Source organism: Antedon bifida, chromosome 4 (genome assembly GCF_963402885.1).
Source record: "Antedon bifida chromosome 4, ecAntBifi1.1, whole genome shotgun sequence".
NCBI lineage: Eukaryota > Metazoa > Echinodermata > Crinoidea > Comatulida > Antedonidae > Antedon > Antedon bifida.
Genome location: NC_136229.1, coordinates 8,991,732 through 9,013,967, shown reverse-complemented (window position 1 = coordinate 9,013,967; position 22,236 = coordinate 8,991,732). Strand labels below are relative to the sequence as shown.

Here is a 22,236-nt window from a genome sequence, read left to right as displayed (position 1 = left end):
TCGTATACGCGTACCAAAGAATATTTAGCGCTCGCGTACTAGATCCCCGATAAATTCTAGCGTTTCCATAGAATCGCTACGCTCTGTCGTGTAGCGATTTTATGGAAACCAGGCTTTACTAGACAAATCTGGACAACTCATTTTACATGGTGCATGCTTGTTTTTAGCAGTGAATTTGTTACCAATTTGACGGTAAAAATAAAATACACTGAAACAGCAGAGAATGCGACATTTAAGCAATAAATAAAACATTCATTCATTACAAACTGAATGTCTTTGAAAATTATTGTTAATGTTGTAAAATATCCATCAAACAGTGCAAAAAATTGACCTAACTTTATCTATATGGCTCTACTACAAACTAATCTATGTGTTGGTGGTACCGGAGGAATGATATGACGATAACTTATATTACATGTTGTACAAACATACTTTTATGCATGTTAAAATCACAGTTTTCAATTCAGTTTGAGAGAGCACGATCACTTTGTAGAAAAATTAATCTATATAAATTCACAGTTTGATTTTTAATAATTTTACATATTATAACATCAACGGATTGTTGTTACTAGATGTTGCTGATATTTTAGGTTCTATGAAACACATGATGTACACTCTTTTTTAAGTTGATAGATTATTTTGTTTCTTTGTCAAGGTTTGAACAATGACACTGCACCTTACTTGAAATACACCAACAGACTCTTCCTCACATATTCATGGTCTTTTCCCAGAAACAGGCCTGCTATTGTAGCTTAAATAGGAGCCAAATGTTATATTTGGTGATTTACTTTGAAGCACATGATCACCCAAACTTGATGCTTTTACACGTTTTCTTCTCTGGAAGATGTCCACAAACTATCTGCACATACTCATGGTCTTTTCCCAGAAACAGGCCTGCTATTGTAGGTTTAATAGGAGACAATTCTATGTTTGGTAATATATTTATAGGCGCATCATCATCCAAACTTGATCAATATTTTTGTTCGACCCATAGTATGACCATACCTATGGTACTCAGTTACAAGATAATAATGTTTAAATGAACTATTAATGCTAAAATCAATAGAGATTTTGTCACAAACTGTCTATAAATAGTAAATATTATTTTTTTACAGTGTTTAAATTAAGTCTATGCTTCCTTAGTCACAATGTAGTGCATTCATAATCCATTGTTTTTCTATATAGCATTAGTTTTCTATATGCAGAATTATACAATTGTATGTAAGTGTGTTTTATCCTAAAGCTATGTTATTTATATGAAATGTATGTTTGATTGATTATGAAGTAAATTATTATTTACATACTTTATAGTGTGAAGAATATGAGTAAATAAAACAATCTAATAATTATAGAATATTGTTTGTGTTTCATATGTGATTGCAATTACCAGCCAAAGAAGTATGCAAAAAAAGTACATTTTTGTTGGATGGGCACAGCATATTTTTGTTTATATTCGTCTGTTTTTTATCGTACATATATTTACCAATCTTTAAGAAGAATTTCTATGGTTATTTTATTATGATAATGGACAAATAAAGCATTTTAGTATTCAGTAATGGCTCTGACTTACTGGATGGGCACCTTTAAGACTGTTTTGCAATAGGCGAATCGAAAGCACATGCGTATTGATATTTTTATCTGCTGTGACGTGAAAATTGCTCAACCAATCAGAACTTGATTCACGATATCATGCAAAAATAATGGAATACAGGATTTACAATAAAAATTGTGATTTTACGCTAAAACCAGGGAGCTAATTACAACTCTTTGGCTAAACTATAGGCCTACTTATAATATTATTGGGCAATATATCTAATTTGTGTCATTTTAATTGTGAAACTGTGAAATGTTAGCAACTGATTAGACCTCTCAAAAACCTTATTACTGAAGTCAAGTGACACTCAAAGATTCTGGTTTGTTCTTAATTTCCAATATTCGTTTCTATTTTCTCTACTCTAGGGCTGAGACACTAACAATGCAATATTAAAATGCACTATCGGCGCGTCATAATAATACAACGCGTTGCCGTTGGTGGCGCGTCAGCGGGAAGATTGAAAACAAAAGAAAAGCTGTTTAATTGTTGTGTTATTTTGCTGTGTAAGTTGATTTAAATAAACAAACATATATAGTATAATCCATATATTGTTATATGCTTTATGGTTATATCGATATAAATCAAATATACCACAGAATATATGCTAGAAATAGCCTAAAATACCCGCACGGATGGCTAGGCCTAAAACAGTAGAAGAAGGTGCGGTTCGGGGCTTTTGTGGCTTGAGCCTTGTCGGGGAGCTCCAAACGAGCCTGGTCCTATGGCTATCCTCTAGGCCTAACTTAGAAATATGATATCAGTCAAGGTCGAGAATGTGGTTGCCTTGTATGGAGTGGCGCTAGCTAAAGAGGTAACCTAACTAAGCCTAAGCTAGTCACCGGCCATGTGTATAATATTTTATTGATAATAATGATTTAGCCTACAGTCAGTAGTAAGTAGGCCTAGCAGGAGGCTAGCTTAATAATTAATAAAATGTAGTTATTAAGCCTAAATATAATTAAGACACACATGACATTTTTAATAGAGGCTTGCAGCCTTGACCCTTCCTTGTATTGTATATATTTTTAGAACTAGCCTAATGAAACTAAAAATTGTAATTTGTTTACAGTATTTATTATTATAAAAGGACCAATCAATTTACCATCAATTCCTCCAAACAAAAAGATGTTGAAATTAGACCTGTATAACTTTGAGAGTGCTGAAGCTGAGGATTCGCACTACATCCTCACTAGTCCACGATCTCTTGAAGCATGTACAAGACTAGCTATCAAGGTAAGATTGGGAAGCTGTTTCAATGCAATTTGCATTATTTTTGAGTGAATTTTCCACATAAATTACAGTATTTTGCAATACTAGTAGCAAAACCTACTGTGGTTTTTTGGATAATAAAGCCATTCTTCATTGATGTGACTAACCCCATTGTTTTGTTTGAATCACTGCCCCTGATGCACCTTTCATAACATAACATAAATCTCTTTATTCATCTCATAAACAAAAACAACACCCCTTTCATTGGGGTGGTGATATTTTAGAGTCCCAATCAATTGAATATAACCTCTTTATAACCTCTCTACAATCATACCTTAAAGTTTGAGCCATTTTCAATCAAAATCAGATGAAAAAGACTAACAAGACCACAACATTGATAATAATACAAATTTCATGTTTAATAGAGATTGACATATGGGGATACTGTATTGTACAGTACAGTACAATTCTGTCTAAATGTATAGTGCTATTTCAAAGACTTAGTTATCTGGAAAGTTTTAATATCCTACAAGATTATTGTCTGCACAAATTATCGATATGTATTAGTAATAGTATGCAATCTTTTCTTTTGGTTTAGCCCATGGAACTGTTGCATAAACCACTGCAAGATTACATTGAAGATGATGAAGGAGTTTCATCAGTGAGACATCTTCAGAATTTATATGAATGCAGAGAAAGACAGAGACTTGGTAAATGTTACGAGGCCTACACATTTTACTACACTACAGTGTACATTAGTGCACACCTACTGTATGTCATGTCCCGGTAGCCCTACATTATCTACCGGCTTGTTCGAGTCTACTTGTTGGTTATCCTCTAGAATACCCCACATGTCTAGCAAAGAGGCCTGTTAGGATAGGGGCTTGTTAGTTAGGTATAATCTCTTTTTGTTGTGGTATGGATAATTATAGAGCCTTCTACACTGTATAGATACATATGTCAGATACACATGTGTATAGAAGTGCCAGTACCATTTAGTCAGCATATCATTTGCTTTTTTACCAGTGCCTATAACAAACTGAGTTTGCTCAAATATTAGAAAGTGATTCTTTGTTTAATCCTTCATTAATACAACATACATACAATATATATATATATAGGTATTTATTCATAAAAAAACACATAAATAGTACAAACAGAAGGCAGCCAACGGCTGAATAATTCTGCAAACAACGTACAAAGTAAAAATTCAAAAGAATCTAACAACAATATAATATATACAAGTACACAGTAAATCAAATCATTAAAAAGCCGTTAAAATTCTTTAAAATACCAAAAGACCCTGATTCAGTCATAAACCAAGGCATGCGGTAATCATCAATTCATTCATTAATATTAATAAACCTACAATATGCATATATATTGCAATTTCAATATAGATGAACTAGTTCAAATAATATTTTTCTAATTTTTAGATCTGCTAAGGAAATGTCGGCAGGTACGTGAGAAAATTATAATTGAGGAGAAAGCAAGATTGGATAGCTCAAAACGATTGCCCGCTGCTGATATGTATGGAGATTATTTATGCAGTCTGTCTACAGGTAACTCAGAGGTACAACTTGGACAAATGAAATATCAGGAGACTGTATAAAAGTGTGCCAATCCATAGAGAGTGCTATATAAACAAAAATATCAAAACATAGAGGACGTTATTTAAAAATTCTCGGGCAGTAACATCTCAAAATCATTTTTTTTACACATTGGTCTGATTGATTTTTCCGACAGTGGACACTTTTGGATGGGCCATTATCGTTTAAGGTGTGGTATAAAATATAGTATGCTAGGCACTTTCTAAGTGTGGCAATGCCTATGTGCTTTGTGGAAAATTTGTCACCAATGAATTTTTCACCTTTGGTAAACCAATAGGGGGGCCTAGTACCATACTATGGACTAATAAGCATTTTTTACTCTATAGGATCGGTGTGTAAAGTATCACATGGTTTAAATGCCATAAGCTCTGTCTGCACTATCAAACTTTATGTGACAAAAAATGTGATGTGCCCATATATGCACGATGATGTCATATCACTACCATATTTGGGCACACTTTTTTTGTCAAACTAGTTTTATAGTGTAGACAGAGCTTTATTTTTTGACAACTGTACATTATACAATATTGTATTTAACTTTTACATTTTAAACTTTAGAGGAGAAGCTTAGCCCCAAGGAACCAGAAGAAACTCTGAGAGATGAGGTCAAGATAGCTTGGGAAGAAGATGAAAAAAAGCTAAGAATACGAGAACGAAAGTTTCAAGAAAAGTTAGCAATGAGGAATGAACTTATACATAAAGAACGCATGAAACAGAAAAGAATAGTAAGCTTGCGTTTTTGGTTAGCATATCTTGTACAGCGCCAGTACTTGCACTTTTGCTGTAGGCCTATTGAGCAATACAATACATTAAATGCGATAAATGTAATGTAATACAATAAAGTGCTTTGAATTTCATATATTCTTCAGTGTATTATATTTATTTAAGTACTACAGTAGTAGCTACACATAATTTTTAAATTTTGATCAATTCAATTTTTTTCCAGAAAGCATCTCAAGAATTTATTAGAAAAGAAGAAAAAGCTCGCCTTAAAAATGCTTTAAAAGAAATTGAACAACGGAGTCTGCATTCACAGAGCATGATTGAGGAGCAAGAAAAAATGAGGGTAAATAATATACAGTAGAACCTCTATTAAGTGGACACCTTCACGACCCAATAGTGTGACCCTTAATAGGGATGTCTACTAAATAGGGGTGTCCTCTAAATAGGGGCTAGCTGTAGTGTTAAAACATATACAGTCAACTCTTTCAATAGGACCAAAATGTCATTAATTCCTTTTTATCATTAAAAACACATTCTGAATATCACACTTTCCATAAAACCAGACATGTTTTGGCCAGAGAGTTCACTGTATTTCCTCTTGATCATTTTACAGGAAAGTGTCCCCTTAATAGGAGTGTCCCAATGGAGGTGTTCTGCTGTATAATCAATTTCTGAGAACCTCAAAGATATATATTTGGACACCTTATACATAACGTACAATGTGTTCTTTCCTGATTTCAGAAGGTACACACACTAAATTAAAAAACCATGCAGTTCCATTCATTTTTAGTACCAACCATTAATTTTGTGTAAAATAATTAATTAATTCTTACAGCGACATCAACTACTATCAAAACTTGAAGACCAAAGACGGAGAAAGAGGAAACAGGTAAGAGGATAAAGTTGATGGTATAAATTTAGTTTAAGTATATTGATATGTAGTTCATTGATTGTAAACCAATATCAATTTGACTTAACAGTTTCATCTAGCTGTCAGCTAGACTTCATTAGTTTAAATAGTTACAATTTAATCTCATTGAGACCAGTGGGTTAGTGGAAAACTTTAAGCAATTCCAAGTGCAAGAACAAGGAAAAAACATCTGTGCCTATCATTTATAAGTTATTACATTTTATTGCTAGGATGGGCTAGTAAATAACATGACTAGTAAAAATATATACTATATCCCAATTATACCCCAATGAGCTATTTTTCTTTAATGAATCAAGTTATATGTTTACATTGTTTTGTCTAGTAATGTAGCATATTGATCTTAAAAATATGTATCCATGTCTTTCTCACCGACTAATGTTAATATTTCCCCCAAAAATAGGAGCTCGCTTTGAAACAGTATGAAAAAGAAATAGAAGATTACCAACAGGCTATAGAGAAGCATCAACAGAGAAGGTTGAACAAAGCAGAGCAACAGAGATTTAAAGAAATAAAAGCCAAGCAATCTGTAAGAAGCTTAATGTTAAATGATAAAGATTTGCATGATACAGTAGTCTTGTTTATTAATTTTATTTTTATTCACCCATTACAATATGAGAAGTAAACTTTTCTAGACTGATCTTGTTATTACGATTAGATAGTGATGCTGTTTTTACTTTTGACTTTATGTGCCTGGCTAGGGAAATATTTCAAAATCCCAACAGAAATAAAGTAATTGTGGATTCTATTAGCTATTCTGGTCAACTAATATTGTATTGCCAAATAATGTAAACATTTTCAAACCACTTTTAAATGTATCTTGTATTGTACATTTATCTTTTTCTGCAATTTTAAACATAATTTACTATCATTTTATTTGACTGTATTTTAACTCATGTTTTTCCACTTTTTATTATTTTATTGTAGTTTTATGCTAGTTTAACTCCTTTTTATGTTTATTGCTTGTTATATTTTTTTGTTTACCTTTTATCTGGTATACATATTTTTGACCAAATCAAATAAAGTAAATGAATCAAGCCCTGAGGAAACTAAGGTACTGTAGATATAGAAAGAAAGTACAACCATAATAATTTGGCATAAAGAGTGAGTGATCATAGAAATATCCAATATTTTCACAGGACGTTCAGGAAAAAAACCACAAGAAAACTGTTGGCCACAAAGCAAGAAAAAAATGTCTGGATGACCAAATAAGGTAAGTACTTTTTGTTATTAAAACTCCCAAAACATGACCTAAAAGCAATTAACCTTTTTTCTGTTCAAATAAAAAAACAAGCAATAGACTTGATGGAGAAAGAATTGTATTAAATCTATAAATTATTGTCTTCACAAACTGTCAAGGATTGAGTGGTCATTCTATATTAAAATGACTGACCACTCACTGACGTGGAGTGACAATCTGTCACTTCCTAAATAGTACCCTTTATCATCCACTATGTCTGACCATAGAGATATTATAGTGAATAATATCTCTATGGTCTGACTGTCAATACAAAAAATTAAAAGACTGTTCCATTACTTACTTGTATACTTATAGCTGGAAAAAGCTGAGTTCTGCGCTGGAGGCTAGGCACAGCCTAAGTATATGCCCTCTTAGAGCATATACAGGGATTGAAATCATGTGAAGATTTATTTTTTTCCAAGCTCAAATATGTAGTATAAGACACAACAAAAACAATTAAGTGCATTATTACATCATCTTTATTTTTTACAGTGAGGAGCAGAAATTATTAGAAGAAAATATCCAATTGAAACAAATCAATATGGAGAGGCTATGTAGCAATCAGAGCTGGCAGAACATGCAGCAATTTCTGGAAAGAAAGTAAGTTTTATTGATGAAACAAAAGACGGTCCACAGTGTATATTATATATAAATTTAAAAACCTCTAATCTTTCACCTCATGAAATTATTTGTACCATCGCACTTTTAAACATTTTTTATTTCTATAATAATTCCTCCATGATCATTATGTCTTGTATGATGAGTCATAATCATAATTCATATTATTTTTATACACATTTTTTTAGGCAGAAAGAAGCTAAAAGAAAATTAAAAAATCAACAGACTCAAAAGCAGTACCAGAATGATTTGGAGGATTGGCAGAAAGAGCTGAATAATTATGTTAATAGGGTAAATAGTGTAAACATTCTGGCAATCTCTCTCCTACTCCCTTTCTCTACTTGAATAAAACCACAATGCAAAAAGCATTGCCCTAGGACACCCTTATTAAGAGGACACCCCTATTAAGGGGACACTTTCTTGTGAAACCAACCAGGAGCAATATTTGAACATTATAGCCAACTCTATTGACATCCTTATTAAGGGGACACTTTTTTGGGTCCCGAAAGTGTCTTTTAATAGGTGTTCTATTGTATTAGAATTTTGTAGTAAGATATTTTTGATATAAGACTTATTATTTTTGTATATATATCCATGTTTTAATTGTAGGGCCAAGTGAGGGCATCAGTTAAAAGTCAGTGGACGGCAGAGCAGAAGGCTTTAAGAGCTCATGAAAAGAGAGTAGAGAGGGAAAAGACACACCAACAGCTTATGAAAAGGTAACTGATATACAAGTGTAATTTTATAAAGTAGTAATATTGGATTTCTAAGAAAGAAATATCTCTTAGGTGACAATAATAGGTTATTTTTCACCTGCTTTCATGTGCCAAGAGATTGCTTATGTAACATGCAGTATTACTTTTCAGACATCCTACAAACTACTACACACTCACTTAACATTTATTCCAAAAATAGGCAGCATACAATAAAATGTGGAAATGCAAAATTCATGCATAAAAATAATAGAAAAAGAATACATACTATTTTTTTTAGGAATTGAATTAGAAGTAAAAATATTCATATTCATATTCATTTATTATCCAGAAAAATAAAAACAATAATACAAAAAGCATAAATTACATAAACAAAAACAAGCATGAAAAACGCAGGACACTGTCCTGGCGGATTGTCAAAAAGCAAAAATATCGCTATAAAAGACTCTCCTGATAGTGCTGGTGGCAAAATAACAGAAACAAGGTTAAACATTTAACAATCCGGTAACATAGAATTTATATAAAACAGAATAAAAATTGCAATCATTATAAATAAACATGTCTGTGATATATACCGGAATCTCATCCCACATCCGTGGAAATGAAATAAAAACAGAATAAAAACTAGAGGGTACTCCGAGAGTACAAACCTCCGCCTACTGTAAAATTCCCCTACATAAAATGCCCCCTGAATATTTTTTTTTAAATTGTTTTTATTAGTTCTAAGTGTAAATATGCTAACTGCACACTACAAAGTTGTGGATGACAGTGTGGTGTAATGGTTATGTATCCAGCCTCTCACAGTTGAGATCGCTGGTTCAAGTCCCACTGAGGTTTTTTTTTTTTTATTATTTTTTTATTTCTTTTTTTGTTTTGTTTTTTGTGGACCTTGATCTTTGACCCTGACCCTTCAAAATTTAACCACAATTATATGATGTGTCATTGATCATTGTGGCTAAGTTTGGTGAGAATCGGATAAAAACTGTGGTCTCTAGGCAGTAAAATAGTTTTTTGTTAGTTGTGACCTTGACCTATGACCTTTTCCCCTCAAATTTGAACTCGTCCGAGCTTTTTGGTCATAGATCATTGTTGCCAAATTTGGTGAGAATCGGATAAAAACTGTGGCCTCCAGGCTGTTCACAGACACACACACACACAAACATACAGGGGTGAAAACATAACCTCCTTGGCGGAGGTAAAAAAGCATTAGTACGAGACTTCTCATGTCCAAAAAACAAGTTTCTCACTTCTACGTTCAACAGGTTTAGGTAGCAAAGCACCATCAATTAGGAAATCTGTACAGAGGCACTTCACAACAAATTTAACATGGATGAATTTAAGTCTATTATAAATCGTGGGTAATTTTAGAGTCCGTAACCTTTGTTCGTATGACGGCCGCATGTCATAATCCATGTGAAAAAAACGTGGGAAGCATGATCGTGTAAAGCGTCTCAGACAGATTCAATCTGATTGATGGTGCTTTGCAGAAATGGAAACCAGACAGGTGAAGCGTATTCAAATACAGGCCTAATGATAGACTTAAATAATTTAGGAAAAACGGTCTGATCATTGGTTCTAACACACCTCTTAATAAATCCAACAAGTTTATTGCATTTACCAGTAGTCAGAGAGATGTGTTTATTCCACTTCAAATCTGAAGACAAGGTAACACCAAGATACTTGTATTCTGTTACACTTTCTAGTATTTTATTATCAATTGTATAATGAAAATACTGTTTCGATCTAGAGATCGACATAACCTTACATTTACTGTTATTTAGAGACATATAATTATCAGTGCCCCATAGGGCTATGGCAGTTAGATCGTCTTGAAGCTTCAAACAATCATCTTGATTATTTATTACTCTGAACAAGACAGTATCACTTGCATATAATGCAATATTTGAATTAACTACTGATGGGAGCTCACATGTATACAAATTAAAAAGAATAGGTCCCAACACGGAACCTTGGGGTACCCCCGATAATACATCTTTCCAATCTGAAAGTGAACCTTTGAATAACACTGCTTGGCTACGGTTAATCAGAAAAGATTGTAACCAGCTCATGAGCTTACCGGCAAAGCCATATTTTTGTAGCTTATTAATGAGAACTGAATGACAAACCTTGTCAAAAGCCTTTGACCAATCTAAAAACACAGCATCAACTCTTGGTGGTTTATTTACATCCAAAAATTTAGCCCATTGGTGGTAAATTGTGGCAAGCTGTGTTACACACGATCTTTTGTTACAGAAACCATGTTGTGTGGAAGGCAAAAGGCCAAGTTTATCAGCATGAGAAACCATGTGCTTTCCAATAAAGCGCTCAAGCATTTTCCCAACCACTGACGTCAGGGAGATGGGGCGATAGTTTACAACATTGTCACTAGGGCCTGATTTATGTATAGGTACTACATGGGCTACTTTCCAGTCAGCTGGGACTTTACCGGTTTTAATTGAGATATTAAATATCTCAGTCAAAACACCAATGATTGTGTAAGATGACATTATAAGCATTTTAGGGGATATACAGTCAGGCCCTGGGGATTTATTCCCATCTAAAGAAGTAATCAGACTTTTAACATCTGCTTCATTAATCAGCAGATCAGAAAGAGGAGGATCAACCAGTGAAGCTATCATCTGGTTATCATTGGGTACAGGTTTAGAAAAGTTACTATGAAAAAATGTATTAAATTTATTAGCAATTAACCTAGGATCATCTGTTGTGATGTTATCAAACTTAAAACTTGTTGGAAAGCATTTATGTCGTTTAGCATTAACGAACGCACAAAAAGGTTTTTGGTCTTTTGAGTTTGTTGCGAATTGTTTTACATATTCATAGTAACTCTTTTTACACATATATTTTACATTATTTCTAATTACCTTATACCTGTCCCATAGATTAACATTTTCTGGTTTTGCTTGAGCCTTTTTATAGGCTCTTTTCTTTTTTCGACTTAACCTGACAACCTCTTGGGATATCCACAGAGGTCTTTTTTTAACACTACCTTTGCCTTTAGGTACGATCTTATTAAACACTTTCAAAAGCATATCCCTAAAATTTATCCAGGATGTATCAACATCATTTACAACTAGACACGAATTCCAATCTGCAGATTCTAATTCTTCGTGTAATAGGTTAGGGTTAAGTTTTGAGTACAGAAATTTTGATCTATTTGGTAGTTTTCGAAAACCAGTTAACTTTACATTCATATTAAATTTCACACCCACATGATCACTTTTACCCAGACCTTCAATTTGTTCAATATTGAACAACTCAGGCCTATTGCTAAAAATTAGGTCCAAGGTGTTGCCTTCAACAGTATTGTTAGCTATTCTTGTATGAAAAACATCCTAAATAAATAGAAATAGAATTATAAGCTACCTGAAAATCAATATTCTACTATGATGTCATCATACTCTTAATTTTGTTCTCAGTATACAATATTTTATATGTTTATATTTGTATGTTTTTTTCGACGGTCCTCTTTATGATCAGTTTCTTTTTTATTGGAACCGTATAGGCTTATTAAAGATGATATCAAATAAAATAAATATGTTTTTTCTCTTTCGTGGAAGCAACCCATTTTTATTTCTTACTGTACATCTTTCAGTATTTATTTTATATTAACTTTTCTTAAACCAATTTTTTTCTTTATTTTGTATTGGTACATAGACAGTTTGAGAGAATTGTAAAAATTAAATAAATTCTAAATATTTTATTGTTTAGGGTACAAGAAGAAGACAACCTCCACAGAGAGTATTTGTGGCATCAGATATCTGCAAAAGATGCCCGCAGTAAAGTTTTCAGTAAACAACGAGAAGAGACTAAACAGATTATGCGGAATGCCGCAAGGAGATCATCATCAGCAGATCGTGGAACATCAAAGAGTAATCAGTTAGTATTTGAATTTTAAGGAACCATATCTGTTTGAATTTTTGGAATAACTGTGATAGTTAATCATAGAAAAAGTTTGTGGAGCAGTGTGTTGAATTACTGATCGTGAGATCATGGTTCAAATCCAACTCTCACCACATTGCTTGTATCCTTAGGCAAGACACTTTACGTACATTTGCCTCTATCCACCCAGCCAGGTGTATAAAATGGGTACCAGTTAGATCAAGACAGAAATTTGCACTGGTTGCTGCTTCATTATCATGGGAACATGTTTCCATATGTGTTTGATCTAACAATGACTGGGGTAATAATGTGCAGCGCATTGAGAGCTTGCTTATATGTGAAATAAACTATTATTATTATTTGATCTGCTTTGTCTAGAGGAAAAATTTACTCTACAATATGTTATAAATGGTGATTGAAAAGAAACTTTACTGTCAAAATCTTTACAATTTTGAGATATGTTTTGTACCATAGTTTTTATCTTTCAAAGTTTTGATTTTATAAATTGCATGCCATGTACAGTGTGTTGAGAATTTGAAACCTGATCGTCTAATAATGATGTCTGAATGTAATGGGTGGGATATGAGACTTACACAATATATACTGTAGTATAATTGACATAGACAATGCCAATACAGTTGAAACCTTATTAAGGGTACCTAATCCCATGAAAAGAATATGTTTTAACACTACGGCCAGCCTCTATTCCTTTTGTTATGTAGCTGCAAGTTACATTTTTCTCGTTCTTTAAATGTACTTTTAGATCGTTTGATAGGATGGTGAAAGATGTAGAATTGAAAGCCAGTCTGTCATGTGGACCTCAACAAGCACGGAAAAACCACTCTAGTCTATGGCTTAACTAAATGTAGTTGCAGGACCCGAACATTATGAAGTATTTTAACACACCAAAGTCATTTGATTGGACGATTGCGGGTCACATGATATAAAATGAATGTCCTTGTTGCACTCTCGAGAGTGCAATGTTATGTACAATCAAGTACAGCAGTTTCGTTTTGCTCGTTCATCTTTCGTCCACATGGATTAAGCAAACATGCGCGGCAAGAGGTCATTGACTAATCATGTTTGATGGACCTGTAGTGCACGTCATCTGTAATTGTTCTACTCGGTGTCCAAAATTGAACCACTGTTTTTCGAATGCTTTAGCCTAGCATCTCGTTAAAAGTAGGTGTTATAAAACAAATAATGAATGTTTCATATTCGTACAATGGTGTAAATAGTTCCATGAGAAAGATAATTTGTTATATTAATATAACCTTTCATATCTTACCTCGTGAAATTAATTGTATATTTTTTTCACAGCTCTGCATATGAGGGGTGGGGGATCAATCTTTACCATGGTATTTTAAACGTTTTTATGAACTAATTCAAATTGGTATTGAGACACGAGTCTACTTTGAATGATGCAGTTCAAACGAAATATTTACAATTAACCAGTTCTTTAAATCAAACCTTTCCTCCCATGCAGAACTTTGATATCTTTTCCAAAATTATTTATTGTACATTGTATTTTTATATTTTTACGCAATTTAATAAATCAAGAAACACAGTGGGTTTACTAATATTTTTATTTCCTTGTTCAGAATAATTATGTGTTATTTATAATTATATATACATTTACTGCTGTTTCACCAATTTGGCTACTGTTCAATTTGTCGAGTCTGGTTTATCTACTGTTTTTAAGACATTTTCAAATAAAAGGTCTACATCAAAACCAATGCATAGGAGTTGTATAAAGTCCGCATTTAATATAAACGGTAACCGTGGCCCAAGGCTCGTTTGTTATCGTTGGTATCTTAAATGGTGACAACAAAAACATCTCCCTTAACATGTTTTTGTCTACATGGGATTACTTTTATCATCATGTGTTTTTTGTTACAACTAACATAATCCATTATTGTCGTAGATCATCCATTTACAGACACCGTGCGCCACAGTTATTACAGTCCGTACCAACTTGACACCGTGACGTCTTCGATGCTATACCACCGTCGTTGCACACACCACTGTGTTTGTATGCACAGTTGTTTTTACAGACCACTGCAAATAAAAATACATTTATTAAAATAAATTTGGATATATTCTCAGTTAGAATAGGGTTATAGCAGGAAAGGAAATTTATAGCAGGATGCTAAGCTCCGGAGACCAAAGGGTTTATCTGTGGCTGCGACACGGTCTGTTTTAACCTCACTAAACACCACGCGCCGCTGGGTTATTTACACAGTAGACTGTTTTTGTCGCAGCCAGATATATGATCAAAGGACTGTTACGAGTTCCAATCTTGGCAAGGCGAGCTCAGTGTCCTGTTGCCTTGGTAATAGGAACGTTCGGACCTCACCAGGCATTTCTAAACCCAACACGTAAATGGCGAATTAAGTATCGGCTTAAACCCACCCTTTGGAACACTTTCTCGTGATACGTACAAGGGCTTTATGTTATGTTTCAATATAAGGCTAACCCTATTAAGGACACACTCTGTTGGTCCTCGATGGTGTCCCCTTAGTAGGTGTTCTACTGTAACTTACATGTTGCCACTGGTTCACAGTCATCACAAGTAGGACCATGCCATTTCCCTTGACAGGCGCATCTAAACGAATTTGTTGGTTCATTTACACACACTCCCATATTGTCACACGGGTTAGAGCTGTTTAAAAAAGCACACAATTACAAGGCATGAACATGTGTTATACAAAGATATAATATTATAGATAAAAACAAATGTATAATGATTTTGTTCTACAACTTGTTTGTGTTAAAAGACAAACATTCTGGAAACGCCTGGCATAAAAGAAAGAATCTCCTGCGCCGTTTATATAATGTAGACCTTTAGGAAATGACGGGTTTAGTCAATTTAGAACGGTGGGTGATTAAGTTATATAGTGATAAAATAGTGATAACATTGTGAATTCTATTCTATCCTACTCTCTAGGAATTCTTACACTAATTGTGTAGGCTACGGTACTTTACCTGCAGGGGCAGTTCCTCATAGGAGGCATGGGAGGTTCCGTGTATTGGTAAGTAAAAAGAGCTGACAATCTTGGCTCCACACCAGACACCATCAGGCCTAGAACAAGGGAAATGCAGATACATTGTATACGGTCCATGCTGTAAACGGTAGCCAAATTCAATATGAACGTAAACTGGTCTGTGCAAATAAGTTCACAAAAAAAAACGTAGCGTAAGATTACAGTATTCTGATTGGTTATTGTCTACATAAGCTAATTTGCATATCGTTTACAGGTGCATTAGGGGTTACAACAGTATTACTGCCATAGAGCAGGAGGTAGGCCTAATAATAAAAATGTGATCTTGAATTAAATGATCAATCAATTCAAATGATCAATAAATATTCCATTTCCATTTCAAATATAATGATCGCTCGTAGTTTTAACTTTAAAAAGTCGATAGAATCAGGTGTATTGACAATTTTATTCATGAAATTTGAGAGCATACCAAAAATGACGTCACTCTCTATTTACTCTATTTAGGAGGGCGTAGACAGAAAGCGGCTAGTAGGTATGTATGTTATATTCGTTTTATATAAATAGATTATATAACAGTTAAGTATCTTATATAACTGAATCTTATAATAAACATTTACTACGTTTAAATGTAAAAGTAAACCTCCATGTGTTGTGAAAGATAGCCAAACTACTTCCTAAATAATTATAACTAAACCTAACCCTCTAAATAATCTCTCTCACTATAAAGTAAAAAGAAGTTGCTCATGGGATTCGAACCACCAAGTCATTTCATCTTAAAACGAAAATAATAGGCCTAGTCATTTTTCAATTTCTTTTGTATATATTGATAGATATAATATATTTTTTAAACGGCTAATAATTATTTCATTTCAACAAAAATAAGTTTCAAACTTCAGGTTGTCATGAGTTCGTCAAACCATAGTTTAAGTTGCGTAATCGCGCTTTATAAAAATTAGCTTGTGCGCATGTGCTAAGAAAAAGGCGCGCAAGATTGTGCGTGGTTACTAGGTTACGTATGTTTACTGTGTAGTGTGTTATGCGGCGTATTCTCCTTCTTCACAATTTACGTTTCGCGTTTGACGAAGAACAAGCTTGATTAAATTATTGTATCGCACTGCTAAAAATATGCTCTGTTGCAAGAAAGACTCGACCAACGTCGTCCACGTGGTAAGTTAAAAGTCAAATTATTTTGTTCCAAATCAGATACTACTATTTAAGTTCGATAATTAAAGGAAAATTGTCGTTAAAAGAAAAGTTTGATCCATCTCCGGCTCACGGGGGCCCAGTAAAACTACACTAATTACTGGTAAAAATTTGATGCGAATTATTTTAACACAATTTTCTGTGCGTTGCTATGCGAGCTTGCACAACATACGCGTTGTTGATTCATACAACAAATACTGTTATTTATATAGAACTGTTTTGAATGTTTTAAAAATATATATTTTAAATGAAATGTTATTGTCAATACTCTTTGATCGCCTATATATTGGCCGGCTAGATGTTACCAGATCAAGACTAAACACCACATAAAATATATTCATTTTTTTGGTTGGGCACTTTGAATGGTTCATGTTGTTTAGTTAATGTTATATCTAGTAATGTGAAATTCATTTAATTTAGTTTGAATATTTATAAATATAATACTTTGCCTATGTTTTAATGTTATATTTTTCATTGAATAATATTCACTATATCCTGTAGTATAGTTTCTATTTATAGTCTAGGACCTGGGTCAGATTTGTATGCATTTAATTTAGGAGAGAATATCTCAACTGTTATAGGATAATTTGACCCCAAGGAACAGCATGGGATATGTGCCAAATTTGCTATCCGGGGCGAACATGCCCAAAACCGGGGTCAAAGGTTAAAAATGTGTGGTTCTTATATCTCGACAACCACTTGTCGTACAGATTTGGTTTTGGTGTCAAATTGTTCAGAATATAAATATTTATATTCGTTCTAACACAACTTTTAGCAAAAAAATGACTGGAAATGCTTTTACTGACCTTTGACCCAAAAATGACCAAAAAACACATTTTTGGGTTAAATTATTCTTTAAAAGGCCAATGGACAAACTGCATGGTATCAAATGAAAGCATACATAATGTGCTACCCACTGCTACCAAACTTGTATTGAAAATATTTAATTATGAAGCTAATTGTATGGAAAAAGTGCATATTTTGATTACTTTTATAGAAAAAATGAATATTTGGTAGCATAATTGTTATGTTTATTTATATATTGTTAAATAATTTAAGTGTTTGGAAAAACTATTTGGTATCAAATGAAAGCCCATAAAATATTCTATCCATTGCTACCCAACTTGTATTAAAAATCTGTAATTATGATGCTAATTTTGTTAAAAATGTGCATATTTTATTATTTTTTTACAAAAATGGGTATATTAAATAGTGTAAATTTATTTTGGTTTATTTATAATATTAAATAATTCAAATGTTCTTTTGGTGTCAACTTGTTCAGAATATACATATTTATATTCAGTCTAACACAACTTTTAGCGAAAAAATGACCGGAAATGCTTCTAATGACCTTTGACCCCAAAATGACCAAAAACACATTTTCTGGTTAAATTATTCTTTAAAATGGCAATGGACAAACTGTATGGTATCAAATGAAAGCATACACAATATGCTACCCATTGCTTCCCAACTTGTATTGACAATTTTTAATTATGAAGCTAATTGTATGGAAAATGTGCATATTTTGATTACTTTTATAGAAAAAATGAATATTTGGTAGCGTAATTGTTATGTTTATTTATATAATATTAAATAATTTAAGTGTTTGGAAAAACTATTTGGTATCAAATGAAAGCCCATAAAATATTCTATCCATTGCTACCCAACTTGTATTAAAAATCTGTAATTTATGATGCTAAGTTTGTTAAAAATGTGCATATTTTATAATTTGTTTACAAAAATGAGTATATTAAATAGTGGAAATTTATTTTGGTTTATTTAGGCCTATAATATTAAATAATTCAAGTGTATGTAATTGTGTGTCATTTTTTTTCTCTAAGTTGTAAAGTAAAAAAAAAAAAGATGTTGCAATTTTTCTAAAAAAGTTTAAGGGTGTCAAATCCAAGATGTCCACCAATAAATGTACCATATTGGACAAAGTAACACCCAATATGAATAATATTTTTAGTTAAAATTAATGTCATATAGTCTAGGACCTGGGTCAGATTTGTATGAATTTAATTTAGGAGAGAATATCTCAACTGTTATAGGATAATTTGATCTAGACTACCCTTAGCCTAGATATAAAAAAATACAACATAATTAATATCTAAAAGTGATAAAACAATAAAAATTGGTTCAAAATGCTTGGTAAATTTACGAAGATATTCCAAACACTTGAATTATTTAATATTATAAATATACCAAAATAAATTTCCACTATTTAATATACTCATTTTTGTAAACAAATTATAAAATATGCACATTTTTAACAAACTTAGCATCATAAATTACAGATTTTTAATACAAGTTGGGTAGCAATGGATAGAATATTTTATGGGCTTTCATTTGATACCAAATAGTTTTTCCAAACACTTAAATTATTTAATATTATATAAATAAACATAACAATTACGCTACCAAATATTCATTTTTTCTATAAAAGTAATCAAAATATGCACATTTTCCATACAATTAGCTTCATAATTAAAATTTTTCAATACAAGTTTGATAGCAATGGGTAGCATATTGTGTATGCTTTTATTTGATACCATACAGTTTGTCCATTTGCATTTTCAAGAATAATTTAACCCGAAAATGTGTTTTTGGTCATTTTAGGGTCAAAGGTCAGTAGAAGCATTTCCGGTTATTTTTTCGCTAAAAGTTGTGTTAGACTGAATATAAATATGTATATTCTGAACAATTTGACACCAAAAGAACATTTGAATTATTTAATATTATAAATAAACCAAAATAAATTTACACTATTTAATATACTCATTTTTGTAAAAAAATAATAAAATATGCACATTTTTAACAAAATTAGCATCATAAATACAGATTTTTAATACAAGTTGGGTAGAAATGGATAGAACATTTTATGGGCTTTCATTTGATACCAAATAGTTTTTCCAAACACTTAAATTATTTAATATTATATAAATAAACATAACAATTACGCTACCAAATATTCATTTTTTCTATAAAATTAATCAAAATATGCACATTTTCCACACAATTAGCTTCATAATTAAATATTTTCAATACAAGTTGGGTAGCAGTGGGTAGCACATTATGTATGCTTTCATTTGATACCATACAGTTTGTCCATTTGCATTTTAAACAATAATTTACCCCAAAAATGTGTTTTTTGGTCATTTTTGGGTCAAAGGTCAGTAAAAGCATTTCCGGTCATTTTTTCGCTAAAAGTTGTGTTAGACCGAATATAAATATGTATATTCTGAACAATTTGTCACCAAAACCAAATCTGTACGACAAGTGGTTGTCGAGATATAAGAACCACACATTTTTAACCTTTGACCCCGGTTTTGGGCATGTTCGCCCCGGATAGCAAATTTGGCACATATCCCATGTTGTTCCTTGGGGTCAAATTATCCTATAACAGTTGAGATATTCTCTCCTAAATTAAATACATACAAATCTGACCCAGGTCCTAGACTATTATATTGTTGTTGTAATAAACTAAACCTTGTTTTGTTGTGTATTTATATTTTTTAATTAATGTAATTTACATTTTTCTCTTTAATAACTATTGCAATAATATACTGTATTTATAACTACTAACAAATCTATTTTTGTGAATGTTGTGTTTTTTATTGTTATGTTTTCATAATCAAGCTTACATAGAAGTTTCTATATTGAATTGCATTTAAGTAATAAATTGATTGGCCATAGATAGAATAGTTGTTTGATGTTTTAGTATGTGGTGAAGTCATTCATGATTTGATTTTTATTTATTGTTTAATTTTAATTAAATTTTTTATTACATTACATCATTCATTGTTTTATGTATTTACTAATTAAATTAATGATTAAACTTGATTAAATAATCAGTTACAAATACGTTTTATAGGTCATACCATCTGCTTCAGACGCTGCAGCTGCACCTGCCGCCTTCTTTGCTGCTGCTACACTTATTGATGATCATAATTACGACAAACTATTTACTTTGGCAACTACAGGTGAAGCTGAGGACAGGCTTAAACCGTTCTACGATGAATTTGTTCAAATGGTATGACAAATAATAATTAGGCCTAACAACTGCCTAACTTTTTTAAACATTTACCATGCCTGGTAAGTATTAACTATTATCAATAACTTTATATTTTCTATATATTATAGTCTAGTGCTCTCACAAACATTAATGTGATACCAATCGAAAGATTTGATGAGGAGGAGGAAGTGGAGAAAGACAAGGAGAAGGTGATGAAGAAAAGAACAAAAAAGAGGAGAGAAAAGAAAAGAACAAGAATAAAAAGGAAATAAAGAAAAAAAAGAAGGAAAAGAAAGATGAGGAGAAGAAGGAAAAGAAAGAAAAAAAGAAAGATGAGAAAAGACAGAAGGACACGGTTATTACTATTATAATACTCTGGCGTATTAATTTATTCTAGATTTATTAACTTAATAAAGATGGAAATTACTATTTGTTTAACTTATTAAAGGCTGAAGCAGCAAACACTATCATTGATGTGACACCAATCCAAAGATTTGATGATGAGGATGAGAAGGGGAAAGACAAAGAAGATAGGAAGGGAAAGAAAAAAAAGAGGATAGGAAGGAAAAGAAAAAGGAAGAAAAAAAGAGAACGGAAGAAAAGAAGAAGGAAAAAAAGGAGAAGAAAATGAAGGAAAAGAATAGAAAGAAAGAAATGAAGAACCAGAAGAAGGATAAGAAAAATGAGGGAAAAGGTATTAATAATAACATTCACTCTTAAATCAATTATCGTTATGATTTTCTAGTGAATAAGCAATAATTAATGGAAATGACATAAATTACAACTAATTTCTAATAATAACTATACAATTATCTCTGCTATTCAGATTCAAAACAACAGTCAGATGAACAGTCATCTTCCACTGGTGATGGACTAGCTATCTGCGCATGTGGTGTAGAGAAGGAGATTGAATTTCCTAAAGCTAGTTTCTTTGATGTACTAAAAGGAAAACTAGGATTTAAAAATAACAATAGCAAACAATATACAGTAAGTTTTTTTTTAAGCTAATGATATAGAACTCATGGACTTAATTGACGACATAATCCATGGTAAAAAAAATATTGCATATTTACAGTTTTGTATAACTTATTATTATTTAGGCTGACTTTGATGATATATTTAATGAAGAGGAGACCCGCCATGTAGTCTTAAAACCTCCTACAACACCTGTAAACCAAACGGAAACGGTGGACAACTTCATTCTAGGGGTGGATGCAGCTATCCCTAGAAGTTTTAGTTAAGGTGAGACATCTTGAAGTTGTTAAATTAATTTTAAATTGTTAATGTTATGACTTAATTGGTCAGCAGTATTGATGTTATCTTATTTTGAAAGTTAGTTTAAAAGTTGTTATCGTTGAAAAATCAAATTTAAAAGGTTGTATTTATTTCTCTTTACAGGAATGGGGTTTTGTGTGGCTTAATGGCGGTGGGCTTGTGGGGGAGATAAGTATGTTTATTTTCGGTAGGTGAATTTTGAAACT

General features: G+C 32.2%; 4 protein-coding genes across 4 annotated transcripts; 3 read left to right on the top strand and 1 right to left on the bottom strand.

Moving 5' to 3' along the window:
• The first annotated feature begins 1,988 nt into the window (after positions 1-1,988).
• LOC144840560 (uncharacterized) lies at positions 1,989-14,271 on the top strand. Its single transcript, XM_078696410.1, has 14 exons — positions 1,989-2,097; positions 2,664-2,827; positions 3,402-3,513; positions 4,240-4,365; positions 4,972-5,138; positions 5,360-5,479; positions 5,972-6,025; positions 6,468-6,593; positions 7,204-7,277; positions 7,797-7,904; positions 8,111-8,213; positions 8,532-8,641; positions 12,365-12,532; positions 13,299-14,271. The coding sequence occupies exons 1-14, from the start codon at positions 1,989-1,991 to the stop codon at positions 13,396-13,398; spliced, it is 1,641 nt and encodes a 546-aa protein (XP_078552536.1). The 3' UTR covers positions 13,399-14,271.
• Positions 14,104-15,714, bottom strand: LOC144840561 (uncharacterized). Its single transcript, XM_078696411.1, has 3 exons — positions 15,521-15,714; positions 15,079-15,197; positions 14,104-14,593 (listed from the first exon to the last, which is right to left on the bottom strand). The coding sequence occupies exons 1-3, from the start codon at positions 15,655-15,657 to the stop codon at positions 14,469-14,471; spliced, it is 381 nt and encodes a 126-aa protein (XP_078552537.1). The 5' UTR covers positions 15,658-15,714; the 3' UTR covers positions 14,104-14,468.
• A 948-nt stretch (positions 15,715-16,662) lies between these two features.
• On the top strand, positions 16,663-21,027 carry LOC144839158 (uncharacterized). The gene is made up of 3 exons (XM_078694473.1): positions 16,663-16,704; positions 20,615-20,773; positions 20,884-21,027. The coding sequence occupies exons 1-3, from the start codon at positions 16,663-16,665 to the stop codon at positions 21,025-21,027; spliced, it is 345 nt and encodes a 114-aa protein (XP_078550599.1).
• Positions 21,028-21,307: 280 nt separating this feature from the next.
• Positions 21,308-21,996, top strand: LOC144839157 (uncharacterized). Its single transcript, XM_078694472.1, has 3 exons — positions 21,308-21,449; positions 21,582-21,742; positions 21,856-21,996. Exons 1-3 carry the CDS (start codon positions 21,383-21,385, stop codon positions 21,994-21,996), a joined length of 369 nt encoding a protein of 122 aa, XP_078550598.1. The 5' UTR covers positions 21,308-21,382.
• Positions 21,997-22,236: the final 240 nt, after the last annotated feature.